Source organism: Daphnia carinata, chromosome 4 (assembly GCF_022539665.2).
Source record: "Daphnia carinata strain CSIRO-1 chromosome 4, CSIRO_AGI_Dcar_HiC_V3, whole genome shotgun sequence".
In the NCBI taxonomy this organism is placed as follows: domain Eukaryota; kingdom Metazoa; phylum Arthropoda; class Branchiopoda; order Diplostraca; family Daphniidae; genus Daphnia; species Daphnia carinata.
Window position 1 is genome coordinate 1,185,676 of NC_081334.1, and position 17,800 is coordinate 1,203,475.

The window sequence follows — 17,800 nt, forward strand, 5'->3', positions numbered from 1 at the left end:
GGAATAAACTAAAGGAAAGGAGCAAGAAATTAAAGTGTGTTTCCCCAAGTATTACGCTTTTTTTCTTTTTTTTAAAGTTAAATCTTGGATTTGGTTGATTACTTTAAATTTGTTTAAAAACATTTAATTCGTGACCGATAAAGTTTCTCGTAATGACTTTGCGTCCACAAGAGGCGCCTTAAACCGTGGCTCATCGGGCAGTTGTTTTTCAGGCATATTTCTAGATTGGCTTAGCGCGTGCAGTCTGCCTTCCTCGCTCGATTTTGCTTCTTGACCTCGTGGCTTTGGCGATTTTTGGCGTTTAATTTATTCATTTTTCTTCGCTTTTCAAGGTACGCTAATAGATAATAATTAATAGCTGATACTAATGTTTGAATAATTTTGAGTTGGACAAATTTTGTTGTCTTCGTAAGGTTAGGTGGTGGAAGTCGTACTTGCCATAAGGTAAGAAAAATAAAAATACTATTTGGCTTAGTACATTCTAGTCTGGCTAATCCATAGTTATTAAACAGTTTGGAAAAGGACATTTTTCCATGGAATGCCCACAGGGAGGAGGTGGTTGTCGAGCATGTAGGTGTCATAAGGTGAATATGAGACTCATATCTAGTTTTCTTTTACTAAAGTTTAGTGTTCATTTCCAACCAAGAAGTGGGCCATGTAGCAAGGGATTTTCCACAAGGAGGGGTAATTGGTGACAGCAAGTGTTACAAGGTAAACATCAATTGTATCTTCACAAAAAATATTTTATGTTCCAGTGTTCATTGTCTTACCCCTAGTGTCATGAAGTTGGCCGACGTGAATTTCGAATTTCGTGAATTGACAAAAACGGAAAGCCGCGTGAACAATCAATTCTGGAAGGTGTGACATGAGATGAAAAGGAACTGTTTAAGTGGGATCGTCTGCGGGGAACGCTTTAACAATTTTGATAAAGTTGTTCTCCATCGAATCCAGGTAAGCCATTTTTCGATACAGTATTTTATGATTTGAAAATATCTATTGGGTTTGCTTTAGGTTACAGGAAAAGATGTACCTCAATACATAACATCACTCTAAGAAGCTGGCCTGCGCCCACTACTACTTGAAAACATTAAGAATTCTGGCTACATAAAACCAACATCTGTTCAGAAAGCTTCAGTTGTAGTTATTCTTGCCAAAAGAGGATTGCTTGTGCGGTCACGGGCTCCGGAAAACGATAATCCAACTAATTAACGCTGTGTAATTTTGAAACCTTGATTCCCTCGTACTGACTTGATTCGAATGGGTCGGTATGAACTGGGTAAGTTGAAGTAAAAGTAATTTTGATTGGGCACGCCGGTGATTGCGACTACTAAAAGGTCCAATTGCATCTAAGATACTCAACAAACCCTTCGTGATATTCGTTGATTAAGTCATCTAAAATTTTACATTTTTTCATGCAGGCGGCGTACTTGGTACCGGTTATGAACATATTGTTAGAACATATTGTTAGAACAAGGTGTTGTTGGTGCGTCTCATACCATGAGGCAAAAGCCAGAAGTTGTAATTGTCGCACTTACTCGTGAATTTTCGATTCGAATTCACCGCGGGTCGTGTAAATTCTCCTACAATTCGGTTTTAAAATCTGTCATTATATATGAAGGAACTGTCACGAGCCATCAGCGGTCAAATCTTCAAGCTGGGTGCAATACTCTTGTCGCGACCGCGTGGCGACTCGAGGATTTTCTCTACCGTGGAGTATTTTACTTCTCGACGGCCAGGTTTTTAATTTTGGACGAAGCTGATCGAATGCTTTATGGGTTTCGGTCCCGATATTGAAAAAATTGTCAACCATCCAACAATGCCTCCGAAAGTATGTTCTCGATGGCTTTTGAGTATGAGATTTGACTGATATTTGTTTCGCTGTAGGGAATCCGTCGTGTTTGTATGTTTACGGTTTCATTGGCGCCCAAGTCGGAAAATTGCCTTTTCTGGAAATTTCGCAAAGTGTCACAGCTTTTGGCAGAACTATGATTGAGAAAACAAGAGAGGATGTGGAGTCTAAATTTCGCGTCGAGAATGGCTATGCCCATGACGCCAAAGTAATAGCCCTGGATTGTGAATAATTATTTGCTGAAGTACTGAGTAATGGATTTTCTTTTAATGTAATATCATGTCAGGTAATCTATGGTAACACAGATTCCGTAATGGTGTTATTCGGTGTACCCACGGTGGCCGAAGCCATGGAATTAGGCCGAGAAGCTGCCGCATTTGTGTTGGCAAAATTTGTCAAACCCATTCATTTGGAATTGGGAAAAGTCTATTACTCCTATTTATTGATCAACAAAAAGAGGTAATTATGGTTCTGATTTATAAAGACTTGTTAGATGAGATACCAGTTGTACTGACTATTTCTGTCTTCACAGGTATGCAGGATTGTATTGGACCAAACCTGAAAAGTTTGACAAAGTGGATTGTAAGGATATAGAAACCGTTCGTGATAATTGTCAACTCGTTGCCAATCTTATCAATAGCTGTCTGCAGAAAATTTTGATGGAGCGGTAAACAAAGTCATCAAATTTAGTATTCGAAGTTTGAGGTTTTGATATTTTCTCTTAGAGGCCCAGATGGAGCCTTAGAATACGCCAAACAAACAATTTCCGACTTGTTGTGCAACAAAGTCGATATCTCACTCCTGGTGATTACCAAGGTAGAGCGTAACTATGTTTTGGAATACTGTGATTTTATCCGTTTGCCTTCTTTTATAAAAAAGGACTACGCCAGCAAACAGGCACATGTGGAAGGAGCTCACAAGATGCGTAAGCGAGATGCTGGTACAACCCCAAAATTAGGGGATCGAGTTCCGTATATCATTATCGCAGCTGCAGCCTACCTCAAGGTTCGTCTTTGGATTTCAAATTTCTCATGATCTATTAAGTTTTCATACGTCTTCTTTAGGCGGAAGACCCGATTTTTGTCCTGGAACACAGCGTACCTATTGATGCCCAATACTATTTGGAAAATCAGCTTTCAAAACCCCTTGTTTGGATTTTTGAACCCATACTTGGATCTAAAGCGGAATCATTGTTGCTACATAAACACGGACTCATCGCATTTATTTGCTTGACATAATTGAACCGTTTGTATTCCGTATTGTAGATGGTTACCATACCCGTACGCCTTCAGTTTTTACTTCAAAAATTGGTGGATTGGCTAGCTTTACCACACGCAAATCCACCTGTGTTGGATGCAAAACCGTCCTTCCAGACGATAGTGCTGTATGCAAGTAAGTCTAATTTCTGCCTAACTCGGCGATGTTTGTTAAAATTATTGTTCCAATTAAACAGATTTTGCAAGGCGAAAGAATCGGAGTTCTACCCGAGGGAAATTGTCGAACCTTATGCTCTCGAAGAGAAGTTTAATCGTTTATGGACAGAATGTCAACGGTGCCAGGAAAATCTCAACGAAGAGATTCTTTGTTCCAAGTAAATAGTTTGAGTGATATCATAATCATGTTACATACTAAATACTAATCATTTGTCACATTTAGCCGAGATTGCCCCATCTTTTATATGATGACAAAAGGTAGAAAAGATCTCACGGAACAGCATAAACTTATGAAAAGATTCGGCCTACCCTGACAACCTTCCGCTCTCGTCAATGATGGTGCATACAGGTAATGGTTTGGCTTCTGTAAAATAGATTGAAAACAATAAATTACATGACTCATTGTTCAGTAAGTTCCCCATAACCAAAAGATTTTAATAAAAATTGCGTATAGCGTCGTAAGAGTCTCGGAGGGAGTAGGCGGTAAAATGCGTAATGTCATGTAATTCCGTATTTTGAAAAACGAATGTTATGGCATTAGTACGTAGATGTATAAGTTATTATTAGAAACGTCATGTTGTTGCGAATGATCCAGTCGGCGAAACATCGTACGAACTAACGCACATTGAATTAATTAAATTAAGTTCGTAGTCTTTGTTTTCGTTTTTTTGTGGTTTATTTCAATATCTAGATTTTTTTTCTTCCCATCCCATCCCATTTTAAATTTTTTTTCATTGGTAACAAATTTTACTTCCATTTATTTTAGTCTTTTTTCTTTCTTTTTTTTCTTTTTATTACTGCCACCCGCGAAAGATGTAGCAAATTTGCAATAGACTAAATTCATTAATTTCTTTTTTTAATTCAGTAATTAATTCATTTGTAATTTAATTTAACTTTTTAGGAAGTGCTAATTTATACAAACTCATTATTCTTAACGCCCAATTAAAGTCGTATTTGTCAAACAAAATATTTGCTTTAGTCTCGTAGAGGGCTAGTCGCCTTGTGGCCCAGGTGCTGTGCTGAGCTGAGCTGAGCTGCTGATGGCAACATTTAACATGGCATCGTAGCGGCTGGTTATATCACGGCAGCCGAACGTGGCAGACCTTCCTTTTAGTAGGTGAAATTCAAGGGAGGAACTGCAAATGCTCGGCGCCATCTAGTACGAACGATGTGGTCTGGCGAACACCTTGCCAAGGTGACCATGCATTACCTTTCAGTGTATTTAAGGTATACCATTTGCTTGCTTTGTAAAAGCTAGGTTTTTAACTTGTGCATCATAACGAGTTTGAATTGGGCAAGTTGCAAGTCGGTAGATTTGCTCCGCAGTTTCCCGGATACCAGCATCCTGCATCGCGAGAACTACTCTACGTTGTTCTGAGGGGGCTTAGACGAACATCTGAATCCGATTTTGAAGAAGTCTTGCATCGATGGACACTGACAAAATATAGGTGAAACAGCAAGTTTTTTTTTATTAGCAAGGTTCATTTGTGTTCCAAGTCATTTTATTTTTCAGGAAGCTGCACATGAATGTTGGGTATTTTATCATAAGTAGAATACAGAAAGATTCTGTAGTAGTAGATCTCTTTAGTTGGGTATTGAAATTGGCTATGGTATGTCTGGGGTCCGATGGGGTCTCAGTTGCATTTGATCCTACTTGTTATTTATCACTGCCAATGCCAGTCGAAAAGGAAGTACCAGTTGACCTGTATCTGGCTTATATGGATCTTTTAGCAGAAAATTTTCTGCTTTCAAGGGATTCGAAGAGTTTGCAAAATATTATGTCACTAGGATTCCACAGTTTTACGTAATTCAATTGGCAAGAAATTTATACACTAATTCTTTTATTTTTCTAAAGGCAGATTCGTAATTATAAAGAATTGGGAAAGAAAATTGACGGAGGCTCAGTGCCAAACAAATTATGGTAGTTGGAATGATTACCGAAGCTCTTCGGATTCGTTTATTTCACGCGTTATGGTATTTAAAGAAAATAAACGTGTACCTGGGCCCCTTTGTATCTGTGACCCGATTTCCTCTTCACTTGTGATAATTCTGCAGCGGGTCATGCAGATACTGCGATCAGCAGAGAAGGTTAGAAGTGCGCTGCCCGGAAAGCAAATTTGGGGTAAAAGAAAAAAACTTATTCCAACTAGTAAGCCATTTCCAAATTCAACCAACAAAAAGGTACACACTGAGATTTGTTTAACAATTATGTTTCTTTAATTGATTTTAAAATTACGAAAAAGGTGGAAGGAAAAACTTTGTTCTCAGGTAGTTTTTTAGTTAAAATCCTTTTTGTGTTTATTCATTTTTGAAATTGTTTACTTCATTTTTGAATGGTTCCGTTCACATTTGTTGTTCATGTGAGATGTTATATTTACCAGTTACTGCATTATATTTACCACTATTGCAAGATGTTTGTTTAGGAATTACTACTGTTTTGTTTATCTGGCATGTTGTGTGGGAGTCCATCTGGAATTGCTGGTCTGCAGTAAATTTGTCAGGTATATGTTGACTTTCATCAGCAAAATGTTTGGCACTATTGTGTTTGATATTCTTGGTATAGGCTAGGTGATGAAGATCAATGAATCAGAAAATGTTTTGCATGGGTGGTGAATGTTCTGACAGTTTTAACAGTTGTGAGGTGGTGTATTTCACTTCCACGCATCATGGTATTTCTATCTATCAGTTGACTTGTATGGTTAATTTTCTGTTCGTGTAACCTCATTTCCTCTTGACTCATCTAGTAGAAGTTGGTGACCTGATACAATGAACATGGAAAAATCACCTGCGCCCACGTTGACGATGATACCTGTACCGAAGTGCTGGAAACTAAAATTAATTTTCTTTACAATTTGGTTTCAGGCTATCTTTATAATTTCTTAATAGTTTTGCGTTTATTGATGAGTCCGCAAGCTCTTAGCTGATTTCCTCCTTTAGATACCGCCTGTCGACGATTGGACAGCCTCACACAATTAAAGAACGTATGCCAAAAAGTAATTGATTCAATCTAGTGTATGCAATGTATACTAATTACACCATTCAAACAATATTGCAGGCCAAAGTGAGCTCTTCCGAGCAGAAAAGTGACGGCGTATCCATTTAATTGAAAATAGGCACAAGATAACGCACAATTAGCGTCCTTGTCTCAATGGAGAAATTTTGCCGTGGAACTTATAACCGAAATACCATTGCAGCTGTTCAAAAAAAGAAAAGTGTATTATCATACAGATGTTGACTAGCTAACAATCCAGAGATACGTCAACTTGCGAAATTTCTAGATGTGTGTGAAGCGCAATCAGCATCCTTGTTGAACTATGAACCCAAATCATGTATTTTCCTAGAAATATCTAGGTTTTTGGATAAATAAATAAATAACTGAAAAAATCGGGCTCAAAAACATGTTAAATCGCTATATTTTGAAAATGCCGTTCGTGGTTTTGGTCGCTGTATTTGTTAAAATAAAATTGAATGGTAGTAGCCAATATGGGGGTGGCGGGGGGGGGGGGGGGTTCACGCTCTTAAAGTATGTTTAAAGAGTTCACATTCAGTGCAGTTCCCGTCTCAAAAAAGCAAGATTTTCAATTTTGATGAATTTTTTTGTTGTTAATTGGAAAACAAGATGACGCTGCTGTGCCACTATTTACTTGCTGACTGTGTGGGAGCGGTGAAAGCTGTGTTCGAAAGTTTCTGTTAAATATGTCATATTCCAATGGAAAACTTAAGAAAATCTAATGGTGCTTCTGTACGTTTTCATCCCTGAGTGTGTTTTAGAAGTGAAGCCCACAGAATGCTTGGTGTTTATGGTACATGTCTTTTAATCACCTATGTCAGCTGACAAACCAAAAAACTATTAGCAACCAACTATGTTGCATCATCAAACTGTACGAGTGCTCATTGAGAGGTATAAGACTAATGTTTTGTTATCAGAATCTCATTGACGGATTTTGCTTTTAAGGTTTAGCTCATGAAACTTCATTTGTAAAGAATACTTCCCGTTGAGGAATGTCACCAAAGATGCAAATCCTATGGGTAGGAATACCATAATATCATTCTTCTACTCTTTAACCACTCATGGTCTCCTGTCAATCGTGATCTGAGTGGTGCACCATTCTTACTAAGATTTAGAAATTCTTCTCTCATATTCATCTTCGTTGCAGTGTCAACTGTAACAACAGTCATTTCGGCAGTTGTAATCTCTACTTAGCCTAGCAACAGACATAGACATGTACCTCAACACAATTTCTACTGGTATTTTAAATTTTTCATATGCCTCATATAGTTAGCTTTTTTATTTAAATTGAACATTCAACCATAGGACTGCCACCTCTTAGCCGTCTGCTGCCTATTTGCTGGCGCTACAGTTTTTCTAGCCATCGAACAGCAGAAGTAAGTCAAATTGCTTTCAACGTTTGGTTACAACAACAATCTTATATTTCCCACTAACTAGTTCTTTTTCTTTACTTTTACGATTTAGAACAAAGCCTTCTTCGTCTTCGCCGCGCCCGTCGTCACTTTGCCCGTCATCCCGTCTTCGCTTCGGCCGTCGTCCCGTCTTCGCTTCGCCCGTCGTCCCCTTTGCATCGCCCGTCGTCCCGTCTTCGCATCGCCCGTCGTCCCGACTTCGCCTCGCCAGTCGCCCCGTCTTCGCCTCGTGGTCGCGCCGTCTTCACCTCGCCCGTCGCCCCTTCTTCGCCTCGCCCATCGCCCCATCTTCGCCTCGTGGCCACGCCCGTCTTCGCCTCCCCTATCGCCCCTTCGTCACCTCGTGGTCGCCTCGTCTTCGTGGTATGGTTGTGTTTTGTTTTATGTTGTGATTATGTCATGCAAATTAACCCGTTGGCTGCCACCCACCCACTTTGATCCCCTTTTTTTTGTAGCTTGACAGGGACGGGCCGCGCTGTTCTGCTCCATGGTCTATCTGCCATGGGGTGGAGCAGCGCCACTGCCCAAGATTGGCCGAATGGCCCCAAAGGCAATGCACCACAGGGAATCCCTTGATCGAGACGGCGATGCAGACCTGGGATGTGCATTTCCGTAAAGGTCTCATCGCCGTCTCAGCCCGGCCCACCCGGCCCCCTTGGTCGCTATCCCTTTGATAGCGACAGTAGCTATTGTAGATAGGTGGCGTGGCAGCCAACGGGTTAGTTTTAAGTGTATTTGTGTATGTATTGTATGTTGTATACTGTATTTTGAAATGTATGTAAAAGTGGTGGATATGTGGGTGGAAGGAGGGACAATAAAAACGATTTTACACTATTTACTTTCGTATTTATTATTTAGCTATACAGTTGCTGACATGGGGATCGAACCCTAGTATTTTAGCGTGACAACCACACGCTTTACCATTATTCCAACCATCAACTTATGAACAACTAATGTGCATTCAATAATAAGCTAATGGGAATTGCAAATCTATATATGTATCACAATCCTAAACAACGTTAACAAGAGCAGCTATGGCATAACAGAAGCATACTGGCCTGCGACACAAGAAGTCTGTGGTTCGATCCCCATGTCAACAAAAGACGAACTGAGCAAGCTAAATAAAAAAAAAGTTGATAAACGTAATGTGTGAACACTGCGACAACAGAGAAACAAAGAAACAAATTTTGGGAAAAATATTTTATAAAACAAATTATATTGACAATTCTCTGCACATTACAATTATTTTTGCAACTTTAAAAAGGCACAATAGCCCTTTCAAAAGTTGCCGTCAACCCAGGCAGGGGGAGACACTGCCTTGTTGACCCACCGGGGAGATTACCCGGTGATTGGCTAAGAGAAGCCGGAAGAAGAGCCGAAGATTTGGAACATTTTTACAGGAGCGATTAACCTTTAGTTCGGATTTGTGGATAGCCACGTCGCCCTCCGTGAACACATCATCGGACTAAGCGGACCCCCACGTCCCCTTTCCGGCCAGAGCCCTCCAAACCTCGGTATATGTTATTTTTATATATACCGTACAGTAGGGGCATGACCCCCTACGGGCTTATTACGAGTCAAGGGGAAACGGGGCTACGGAAAGGAAGGGAGCCCAGATATGCACTTCAATTTTTTAAATATAAAATACCGTCTCGGGAATCCGAATGAAGTATAGAAATATCATGTCATCCATCCAATCATTACAATTTATTCAGTGTCATGCCCCAACCAAGAATTTTTTCAGATCCAATGTTACTATTAACCTACACTGAGAAAAGAAAAACAACACCATTAAGCATCTCAATTGTTGCTCATGTGACTTACATGACTCATAGATTCAACTTCTGACAGAAGCTTGGAAAAGGCCATACAAATTGTAGATGAAAATCATTGTAAAAGGCTCTTGAATGATAAAATAACACCCGTAGAATGTTGCATTGTTGATAGTTGTGTTCCCAGTATACTAAAAATCCTTTCCTATTGGATAAATTTTTTTTTTTGTAGATGAGACATGGTTGAGAAAAAGGAGGAGAAAAGCTTCATCATAAATTCAAAAATTTTCAAGAAAATTCCTTTCATACCTAAAGAGTCCATGTATGATGTTCATCGCTGCAATGCCAGTGAAGTGAAACATCTTTAGGGCCATTTAAGTACCCAGCTTCACCAACACTGAGCGTAAAGGACAAGTTGTTCTTTAGCAAGGGAAGCAGACTTATTTGAGGCTTCTAGCTGTGACAGAACTATAAAGGATTGCTGTTATACAGGATTCATTCACACAAGATGGTACTTCTCATTAGACAATGTGCATACTCTATTACTTTACCTCATACCTTAATGATAATGCACTCTCAGTGTTTTTTCAACTGTAGGCTGACTCTTCCATCCTGTAACACTTCCAGACTTGACTTGATCCCCTGCTAAAATTCTGTGAATGCAAAATAATAGCATTAAAAATACTTTTTCAATAGACAAAAAACCGAAAAGTACCTAATCAATGTTTTATGTTGAACTCGTGCCATATCTCGGTTTCCGTACCACACCCATTTTCGGCCCAAATACGGTCCCACAATTGTTCAATTCCTTCGCTGCATGGACTTATTACTAACGATTCTTTTGGTGCAGCACTAACAGAATTTAAATTTAACACACTGTCAGGTGGTGGACTGAATAACTAAACAATAAATAATTGTTTGTTAAAATTCTATACTTATTTTGAATTCTTATTTGAAAAGTTTAGGTACCTGACTGTGTTCGCCTAATGCCAATTCATCCTCATGTTCAGTTAGGGATGAGTTTGGAAAAACCTCCTTCACTGTTTGGAAACTGTTCTGTTCCAATTTGTTCTTTTCCCTAGCTGAGCTTGTAGACTCAAAATTTGAGCTACAAAACACAAATGAATAAAAGCAAATAAATAGAATCATTACATATTAGGCCTTACCATCCTTAGCTTTGCTGTTATCTAATATTTTGTGTTGTTCCAATAATTGGGCCTGCAGCTTCATAATTTGATCTAATAAACAATAATTAATAATTGAAAACCAATATAATAATGTTTATACTTACCATCCTTTTGTTGTATTATCTTATCCATTTTTCAATTGTTCCTCCAGCCACGCGTTATTCTCTCCATCCACGCTACTGAACTAACTGCGAATGGCATCCAATGGACTGAAATTGCCTACGCCAGTAATAACGAGTCTGAGCGGTAGATGGCTACGTGTCGGGAAAAAAGAAAAAAGTGTGATTTTTTTTTTTTTTTTGCGAAATTTTTTTTTTTTTTTTGTGTAAAACGGATTGCCATAGGTAAAACGGATTGCCATAATAGCCTTCCCACTTTTGTCAAAATTGGCGTAAATCAATATCTCTTGAAATTGGACAAAAATCACCCAGAATTACACGCTGATTCTAATTAAGTGATTTATTTTCTCGTCAAACGAGCTGTTTTTGAAATAAACGGTAACAATGTGCTGTAGGTGCACCAACTTTATGTTATGGTTTTTTACGTTTATCTGAAAAATCAATGGTGGATGCTTGGTCCAATAAAGTAAAATAATGGGATCAACTTCATAATTTAAAAATATTTTTAGGTAATTTTTCATTTTAATGCAAGCCGTTATTTCACGTGAACGCCACCCACATTTTCTTCTTAAAACTGTTTTGGCTACCATGAACTTCACTAACATCCTAAGTCGTTTGATTAGCAGCACCGTGGCAAGTGACCGGGTAAAATTCACGTTTTTCAAACAAGGTTTTTTTAAACCAAATACCTCTCGAATAAAATCTAAGCCGCTATATATGACTTTTTTACGTAGAATAACATAGAAGTCAACGTCAACAGTACAAAACATATGCAAGAGCTCAAACCGTTTAGTCCTAGCCCAAGATTAATAATGTTAACAAGTGTTTGACTATTTGTTAGAATTCACTATTTGCACTGCTTGCAACAATCTTAATTTCAACATGAAATGGAAAAACAAAAACAAACAAAAAACATGGCAAAAAGAACAAGTACTTGAAGATTTGGCGAATAATTCTAGTACTACGTTCTGGTCATGTTTTCTTTCACGTTTGTGTTTGTTGCTTTGTAAAAATAGAGCAAACTGAACATTCTTGTTGGCAGTTATACTATTTTGGCACAAAGAAAACCCCAGCAACAAACGTAATTTACCTATAAAAAGCGTTCACGACCAATCTTTTTCGCAAACCTATCGGGCTAGGAAGTATTATAGCAACAACACACATTTAGACAAACTAACTATAAAAACACGGTTGCATTGGGTGGCGTCCAGTAATTTCAGTCTAGGCATACCATGCCCACATAAAGGCAGACACCGACATGACTAATATGGCATTGGTGTTCACGAACCTAATGAAAATTTCCACATGCATACGATTAGGTTTTCATCATTACAAAACAATGTACAATGACATAATTACCTAAACCATTTCGGGTCTTCTTTAATAAACTCACTAGCCATGAGGGCTTCTTGCTTGGGATCGATAACAGCAGTCACCACAGCGGTAGTATCCTGGGTTACTTTCTGAGTCTCGACGCCACAGAGGCAGTTAATGGCCTTCCTCCAGACAGGCAATTCAACTTTAATGTGCGTTGAATGAAAAAAAAAAAAAAATTAGTATTAATAATTATGTTACGTGACCATTACAGAAAGCGACAGGTTTCATAAACTGCTAAAATACCTGCATTGTCAACTATTGGCTGGGGTTCGTTGAGTTCGTTTACTGAGTCGTTGCTTGCTGTAGTCGAAGAATCGGCATTCATTATGGGTGTCGTCTCTTTTTGTGATTTATCAGAATTGTCATTGTCTTCCAATATCGATCGAACTTGGGAGCTGTGACGGCTCCAAAATGTAAGACGGTACAACTGCGTTCAAGGCATTTTCATTAGTGCGGTCATCAAATAATGACTAGCATTATTAGATTTCTTACATATTTTTCATCAATCGGTTCCGTGATAAGTGAAACGAGTACCGTTGTTACCAGCGATATGACGAACAGAATGCAACCAAAATGAAGATAGTGAACGTTTCCCACAATCTTCTTGATGACCTCTGGTCGAGGATCAGGCAGACCTAATAAGTGTTTACATCCGATATTAGATTATAACAGAAAGCTTGTTGAATTGACGTTTCAATTTCACGTACCTGTGCCACATGGTGGAATAACGTAACCAAACTCCAAACCGAAGCGGATGAGTCCCACAATCAATCCTACCATAAGGCCCCAGAAAGCTCCCTGAAAGAAAAAGCAAAAATCCAATTATTGCTGTACATGTGGCAAAACAAGACAACATTTCTGATTTAAAAAAATTTGTTTAGTATGGGAAATAAGGACTGGTACGAACACCTTTAGTAGCATAAGGCTGGGGAAAATTACAAAATGATAAATGGCAAAGGCTGATATTAACACCAGCGTGGTTAGTGATTATAGATTTGCAGATACCTGAAGCGAAAGAAGAATTAATTATTACATAAACCAAAAGACGGTTGATTTTTCTGCAAATAGGCCCATGTTTAGCTAAAGCAAACAGGCTGTTAAGTTAACCATTGAATGATTGATCTTATGCGTGCATTTACATCTCTGATATGCGTAATACTACTCAAAATTCTAAATGGTTCGAGGTTAAGGCTACTCTGTCGTAACTGCTACACGTAGATGATAACGTATCATTTTTTGATGAGACAATTTCGAATATCTACACGTACTTAAACTTCAACCACTTAAAATAATGAGCGAAACAAATGCAAGGGACTCGCGCGTTACGTCGAACGTGTCACTCGCGGGTGGGTAATTTAAGTTAGCTTTAAGATCTATAATTGGCATAGAGGGGTGAATTCTAATTATGAAGAAACCTGTTCATTGGTGCGTGGGATGAAAAAGGCCAGTAAGTACACAGCGCAAACGGGTGGTGCTAAATATGATGTAATATTTTGAATGTAGACGAAGAGTTGGCTTCCTTGAGATGCCTGAATCATCGGAATCCACAGGATACTGATGGCTACTAGGACCAGCACAAAGAGTCTGTAGAAATGATGGCAATAGAAAGTAAGGAAATGATCAGTTACTGCCCGTTTGGGGACTACTCACTTACAAATTAATATTCCTTAGACTTAGTATATACATATCTGGCATTCCGCAATGGACGTACTTCAATTACGGCGAACAGGAAGTTCAACGAATACCCAATACATCTTAGTATTACGGTGCGACGAAAGTAGTTGTTTAATGTAATTATTATAGCAATGAAAGAAGCATGAGGCAGAAAATCCATTACGTCTTTTGATATTAAAGCAAATGATTAATTAAGCAAAGGACAATGGAGAAGCTGAATAAAACAATGAAGTTAGGTCGAAAGCTATCGGTAATCTAAGGTGGTGAGGAAAGGTAAGTTAGTTTTTCTCGGGTTTTCCTTTAGCATATAGGCAATTAGTTCCTCAGCTAACATCGGTTATTAATTTTGTTTGTTTGAAGATATTAATGCCTTACTGGTTCATTTGTTCGTGGCCAAAAGACGGCCAACAAAAACACCGCGCTGACGGGGGGTGATAAGATGTTTTGCACTTGTTGCATATAAGTAAATAATTGTGACCCGGCTACATTTTGGATGATTGGCACCCACAACACACCGATTGCCACCAGCAACAAGCAACTCACTCTAGGATCACAAGACATGACATTGAAATTACATTAAACAAACAATTCGTCGTCGCACCCCCGTTGCTTGGCTTTTTTGTCGTCACATAATTTCTTACCAAGTTACATAACCATGTTTATGGTATCATTATGGGCTAGTCTGCCGCGCCAGAAATCCGTGATCAACAAGATAAGAGTCAAACGAGGATTTTGTTATTTGATTAAACAATTTCTACGCTGACGAAACACTTAATGATCAGCTTTATCATCGAATGAATAAGCACTAAAATTTATGTAATTTCTCATACGTCGGTGACACTGCAAATTTTCTCTTCGCACCGTATGCATAACGATTAACCAAGTTAGCCAAAGGAGATGTTGATAACTTATTTTAATCCCTAATAAAATTACCTAATAGGTTTTCGCTTACGACCTAATAGTTCTCTACTTAAGATTTACATGATTACCTTCCGACGATGAGCAGCTCGATGTCAGAAGGATTTTTCCGAATCCGAGTCCAGATGTCCATAGTGAAAATAGTTGACGATGAGTTGAAAATCGAAGTCAAAGAACTCATTAAAGCTGCCAACATGACGGACAACATTAAACCAGTCAATCCTGCAGCATTGATAAAAGGTATAGTAGGCAATTCGCAGACGTAGATCAGTTGGAATTCAAAAAATTGCATACCTGGAGGTAATAAATTGATCACGAGCTCAGCGTAAGCGATATTAGTGCATCCGGCCTGACTTCCACAAATTTTTTCGCACGCCTGTGGATCAGCACAGGCAACCCTATCAGTGTATAGCACTCGCGAAGCCATTCCGGGGAAAATGATGATAAACAACGGAAGGATTTTCAGAAAACTGGCCATGATACAGCCTCCTTTTGCGTGATTCATGCTTTTCGCTGCCAAAGTTCGTTGAACGATAACCTAAGTAAGCCAAAAAGCCATACGCAATTTTCAGTTAAAAAAAATAAATAAGAGGATGCGAAAAGGTATACACGCATTACCTGATCAGAGCACCAATACCAGATGGACGAGATGGTAACACCGAAAACGACGCCAGTCCACGGTAATTCAGGCGACGTGATGCTCTTGAAAAGGTGCATCGCATCGGGCGGAATGTTTGCGCACGATCTGTTGTTCAAATCATACGCGGTGTAGTTTTCACTCGGGTACGCCATGAAAAACTGGCGAATCAACTCGCTGTAACCACCGACTTTGACAAACGCTGTTGATAACGAACGAAAAAAAAAATGATTCGCAAATAGTTTTAACAATCAACCAAGATTCAATAAAACGTAATATGGTAAAGGTTATGTGTTACCCATGCCCATCAAAATGAAAGATCCAATCAACATAATGATGGTCTGCACGAAATCTGTCCAAATAACAGCCGTCAATCCTCCGGTGATGGTAAAGAGTGCCGCAATACCTAGGAGGATCAAGATGGAAATATAAATCCCTGCGTCTCCTTCCAAACCCATTGCTTGTTGAATAAAAATAGCTCCGGAAAACAAATCAGCCTAAAAAAGGAATGTTGAAATAATTTTAACTTGTATCATTTTAAGTAATCATATAACCATATCGCACCGAGATTTTAGTGAACACGTAGAGAAGAAGGGCTAGCACGGAAAGGTAGACACGAATCCGCTGCCCACCAAATCTGAGTCGTAGGTATTCCGGCATAGTGTAAACACCGCTGGCTGTTTGGCAAAACGCCAGTTAAAATTAAATTATTCAGACAACGTGTGATCATTTCGTCAACCGGTCAACTTACCCATGTAGACAGGAACAAAGACGTAACCCAAAAGAATCAGAACAAACATGGCCTGCGGATGTGAAAACCCAATACGACACATTAATCGTCGTTACACTGATCGAGTGAGGTTAGCTATTTCGAATAGAATCTTACGTTTAATTCGAATGCCGCATTGCCAATTCCGGAAGCCGCACCCGATCCGGATAGTCCAACAAAATGTCCTGATCCGATGTTGCTAGCAAATAATGAAGCTCCTACCTAGTGAGTTTGACGTTTCAATTAATAATTCTTACATCCATTATGCAGAAACGAATAAAGTTTTAGTAAAAGCCAAATTACCGGAATCCAGTGCATATTTCTCGATGCAAGAAAATAGCCGCTAATGCTGTCTTGCTTATTAGAACGGCCAGACTATCATTCAAAAACAAAATTATACAATCATAAACATTTATGAATAGGCTAATTCGCCGCGCAATTCACGGGGCATAAAATAACTCATTTATTATTCACATATTTTGCAAGTTGCTCTCGAGCGTGGTCTACTGTTTACCTGTCGTGTGCAGTAAACATTGGTATCAGGGAAAGTACTACTTTAGCTTCCCCTGGATTAAACGGATTCGAGAAATCAACAATACGAAACCTGCTGATGACGACGCTCACTGATGTCGTTGCGTGGTTTTGATAACGGGGAACAAAAACAGCACGTACGTAAATTGTACCATTAATCCCCCTTCCTTTCGTAACTTGACTTTTGAAGTTTCTGCTAACATGAAGGTAAACTTTAAAGGGGCTTTCCATTTTTTTTTTTCAAACAACAAATAGAAGATGTCGTGAGCTTAGAGGCAAAAGATAATGTGGTTACTAAACCAAACTGAAATGGAAGAGAGACTCTCTGGAAATAACCTGATTAACACACAATGCCAGTGCTGACAGGAGATACATAAATGCAAAAGAAAACCATGGCAAAGGGAAACAATCAGCGATTACTCATGTTCTTGGTCTTGCATTGTCGATGTTGATAATCAAACAACACTCCCGAACCGTGCGATTTGAAACAATAACTGAAATTCGACCCAAACGTATCGCAACTATTTGGCCTGTAAATATTCGATGAACTAACTTTATGATGGGAAGGGGAAAAACCACGTAAAAACCCACTGCTTTCTTAAAAGGCAAAGAGCTCGTCTCAGCAAAAACAAGTGACCTTTTCTCATTTTTCTTTTCTAATCAATGCCTTAAGTTAATTTTTTTTATATTGCATGAAAGAAACAAAATTTCGGTACTAAGAATTTAAAGAGCAAAATATTACCCACAGTCCTACGGCGAGAATGCCCACGAAATAGATAGCTGTTTAAAAAAAAAAAAAAAAAAAAAAAAAAAAAAAAAAAAAAAAAAAAAAAAAAAAAAAATTAAATGAAGAAATTTATAATTAGCCTCCGGTTCATCGTTGAGCAATACAAAATAATAACGTTATTTAAAAAAAAATAAAATAGTTACCTATCACAACATAATCCGGCCATTCTAGCGAAGATGAAACAGACAGAGTAGAATCCGCTTTGTCCATTATTCCGAATTGTCAATGGCACTTTCAGAATCAGCGACCTCGATCACGAACCCAATTTTTTACCTATAATTCTTATAAGGGAGCAAAGAGGACTGACAAAAAAAAAAAAAAAATT

At 38.7% G+C, this 17,800-nt stretch overlaps 2 protein-coding genes and 3 long non-coding RNA genes across 8 annotated transcripts; 3 read left to right on the forward strand and 2 right to left on the reverse strand.

Annotated features, from left to right (window-relative positions):
- The first annotated feature begins 1,816 nt into the window (after window positions 1-1,816).
- LOC130695255 (DNA polymerase delta catalytic subunit-like) lies at window positions 1,817-3,622 on the forward strand. The gene is made up of 9 exons (XM_057518371.2): window positions 1,817-1,832; window positions 1,885-2,057; window positions 2,136-2,308; window positions 2,382-2,516; window positions 2,575-2,854; window positions 2,914-3,049; window positions 3,115-3,241; window positions 3,303-3,440; window positions 3,506-3,622. The coding sequence occupies exons 1-9, from the start codon at window positions 1,817-1,819 to the stop codon at window positions 3,594-3,596; spliced, it is 1,269 nt and encodes a 422-aa protein (XP_057374354.1). The 3' UTR covers window positions 3,597-3,622.
- Window positions 3,623-4,562: 940 nt separating this feature from the next.
- Window positions 4,563-6,596, forward strand: LOC132087899 (uncharacterized). Of its 3 annotated transcripts, XR_009420864.1 has the most exons (7): window positions 4,563-4,730; window positions 5,142-5,256; window positions 5,338-5,463; window positions 5,526-5,783; window positions 5,846-5,951; window positions 6,027-6,263; window positions 6,338-6,596. It is a non-coding gene; the product is annotated as an uncharacterized LOC132087899 (long non-coding RNA). The 3 variants fall into 3 exon arrangements; XR_009420863.1 differs by having other exon boundaries at window positions 5,138-5,463; XR_009420862.1 differs by having other exon boundaries at window positions 5,142-5,463.
- Window positions 6,597-7,451: 855 nt separating this feature from the next.
- LOC130695680 (uncharacterized) lies at window positions 7,452-7,874 on the forward strand. The gene is made up of 3 exons (XR_009002452.2): window positions 7,452-7,530; window positions 7,598-7,668; window positions 7,757-7,874. It is a non-coding gene; the product is annotated as an uncharacterized LOC130695680 (long non-coding RNA).
- Window positions 7,875-9,187: 1,313 nt separating this feature from the next.
- Window positions 9,188-10,353, reverse strand: LOC130695681 (uncharacterized). The gene is made up of 4 exons (XR_009002453.2): window positions 10,192-10,353; window positions 10,035-10,129; window positions 9,786-9,957; window positions 9,188-9,681 (listed from the first exon to the last, which is right to left on the reverse strand). It is a non-coding gene; the product is annotated as an uncharacterized LOC130695681 (long non-coding RNA).
- A 1,126-nt stretch (window positions 10,354-11,479) lies between these two features.
- LOC130695440 (sodium/glucose cotransporter 1-like) lies at window positions 11,480-17,777 on the reverse strand. 2 transcript variants are annotated; one of them, XM_059495192.1, is made up of 16 exons: window positions 17,619-17,777; window positions 17,431-17,468; window positions 16,461-16,532; window positions 16,275-16,379; window positions 16,140-16,191; window positions 15,953-16,065; window positions 15,687-15,885; window positions 15,370-15,590; window positions 15,046-15,289; window positions 14,823-14,973; window positions 14,209-14,377; window positions 12,867-12,957; window positions 12,652-12,794; window positions 12,403-12,586; window positions 12,142-12,301; window positions 11,480-12,070 (listed from the first exon to the last, which is right to left on the reverse strand). In XM_059495192.1, the coding sequence occupies exons 1-16, from the start codon at window positions 17,683-17,685 to the stop codon at window positions 12,004-12,006; spliced, it is 2,076 nt and encodes a 691-aa protein (XP_059351175.1). In that variant the 5' UTR covers window positions 17,686-17,777; the 3' UTR covers window positions 11,480-12,003. The 2 variants fall into 2 exon arrangements, with proteins under 2 accessions (XP_059351175.1, XP_057374560.1); XM_057518577.2 differs by lacking the exon at window positions 14,209-14,377 and adding an exon at window positions 13,575-13,743 and having other exon boundaries at window positions 17,619-17,775.
- Between the last annotated feature and the right edge of the window lie 23 nt (window positions 17,778-17,800).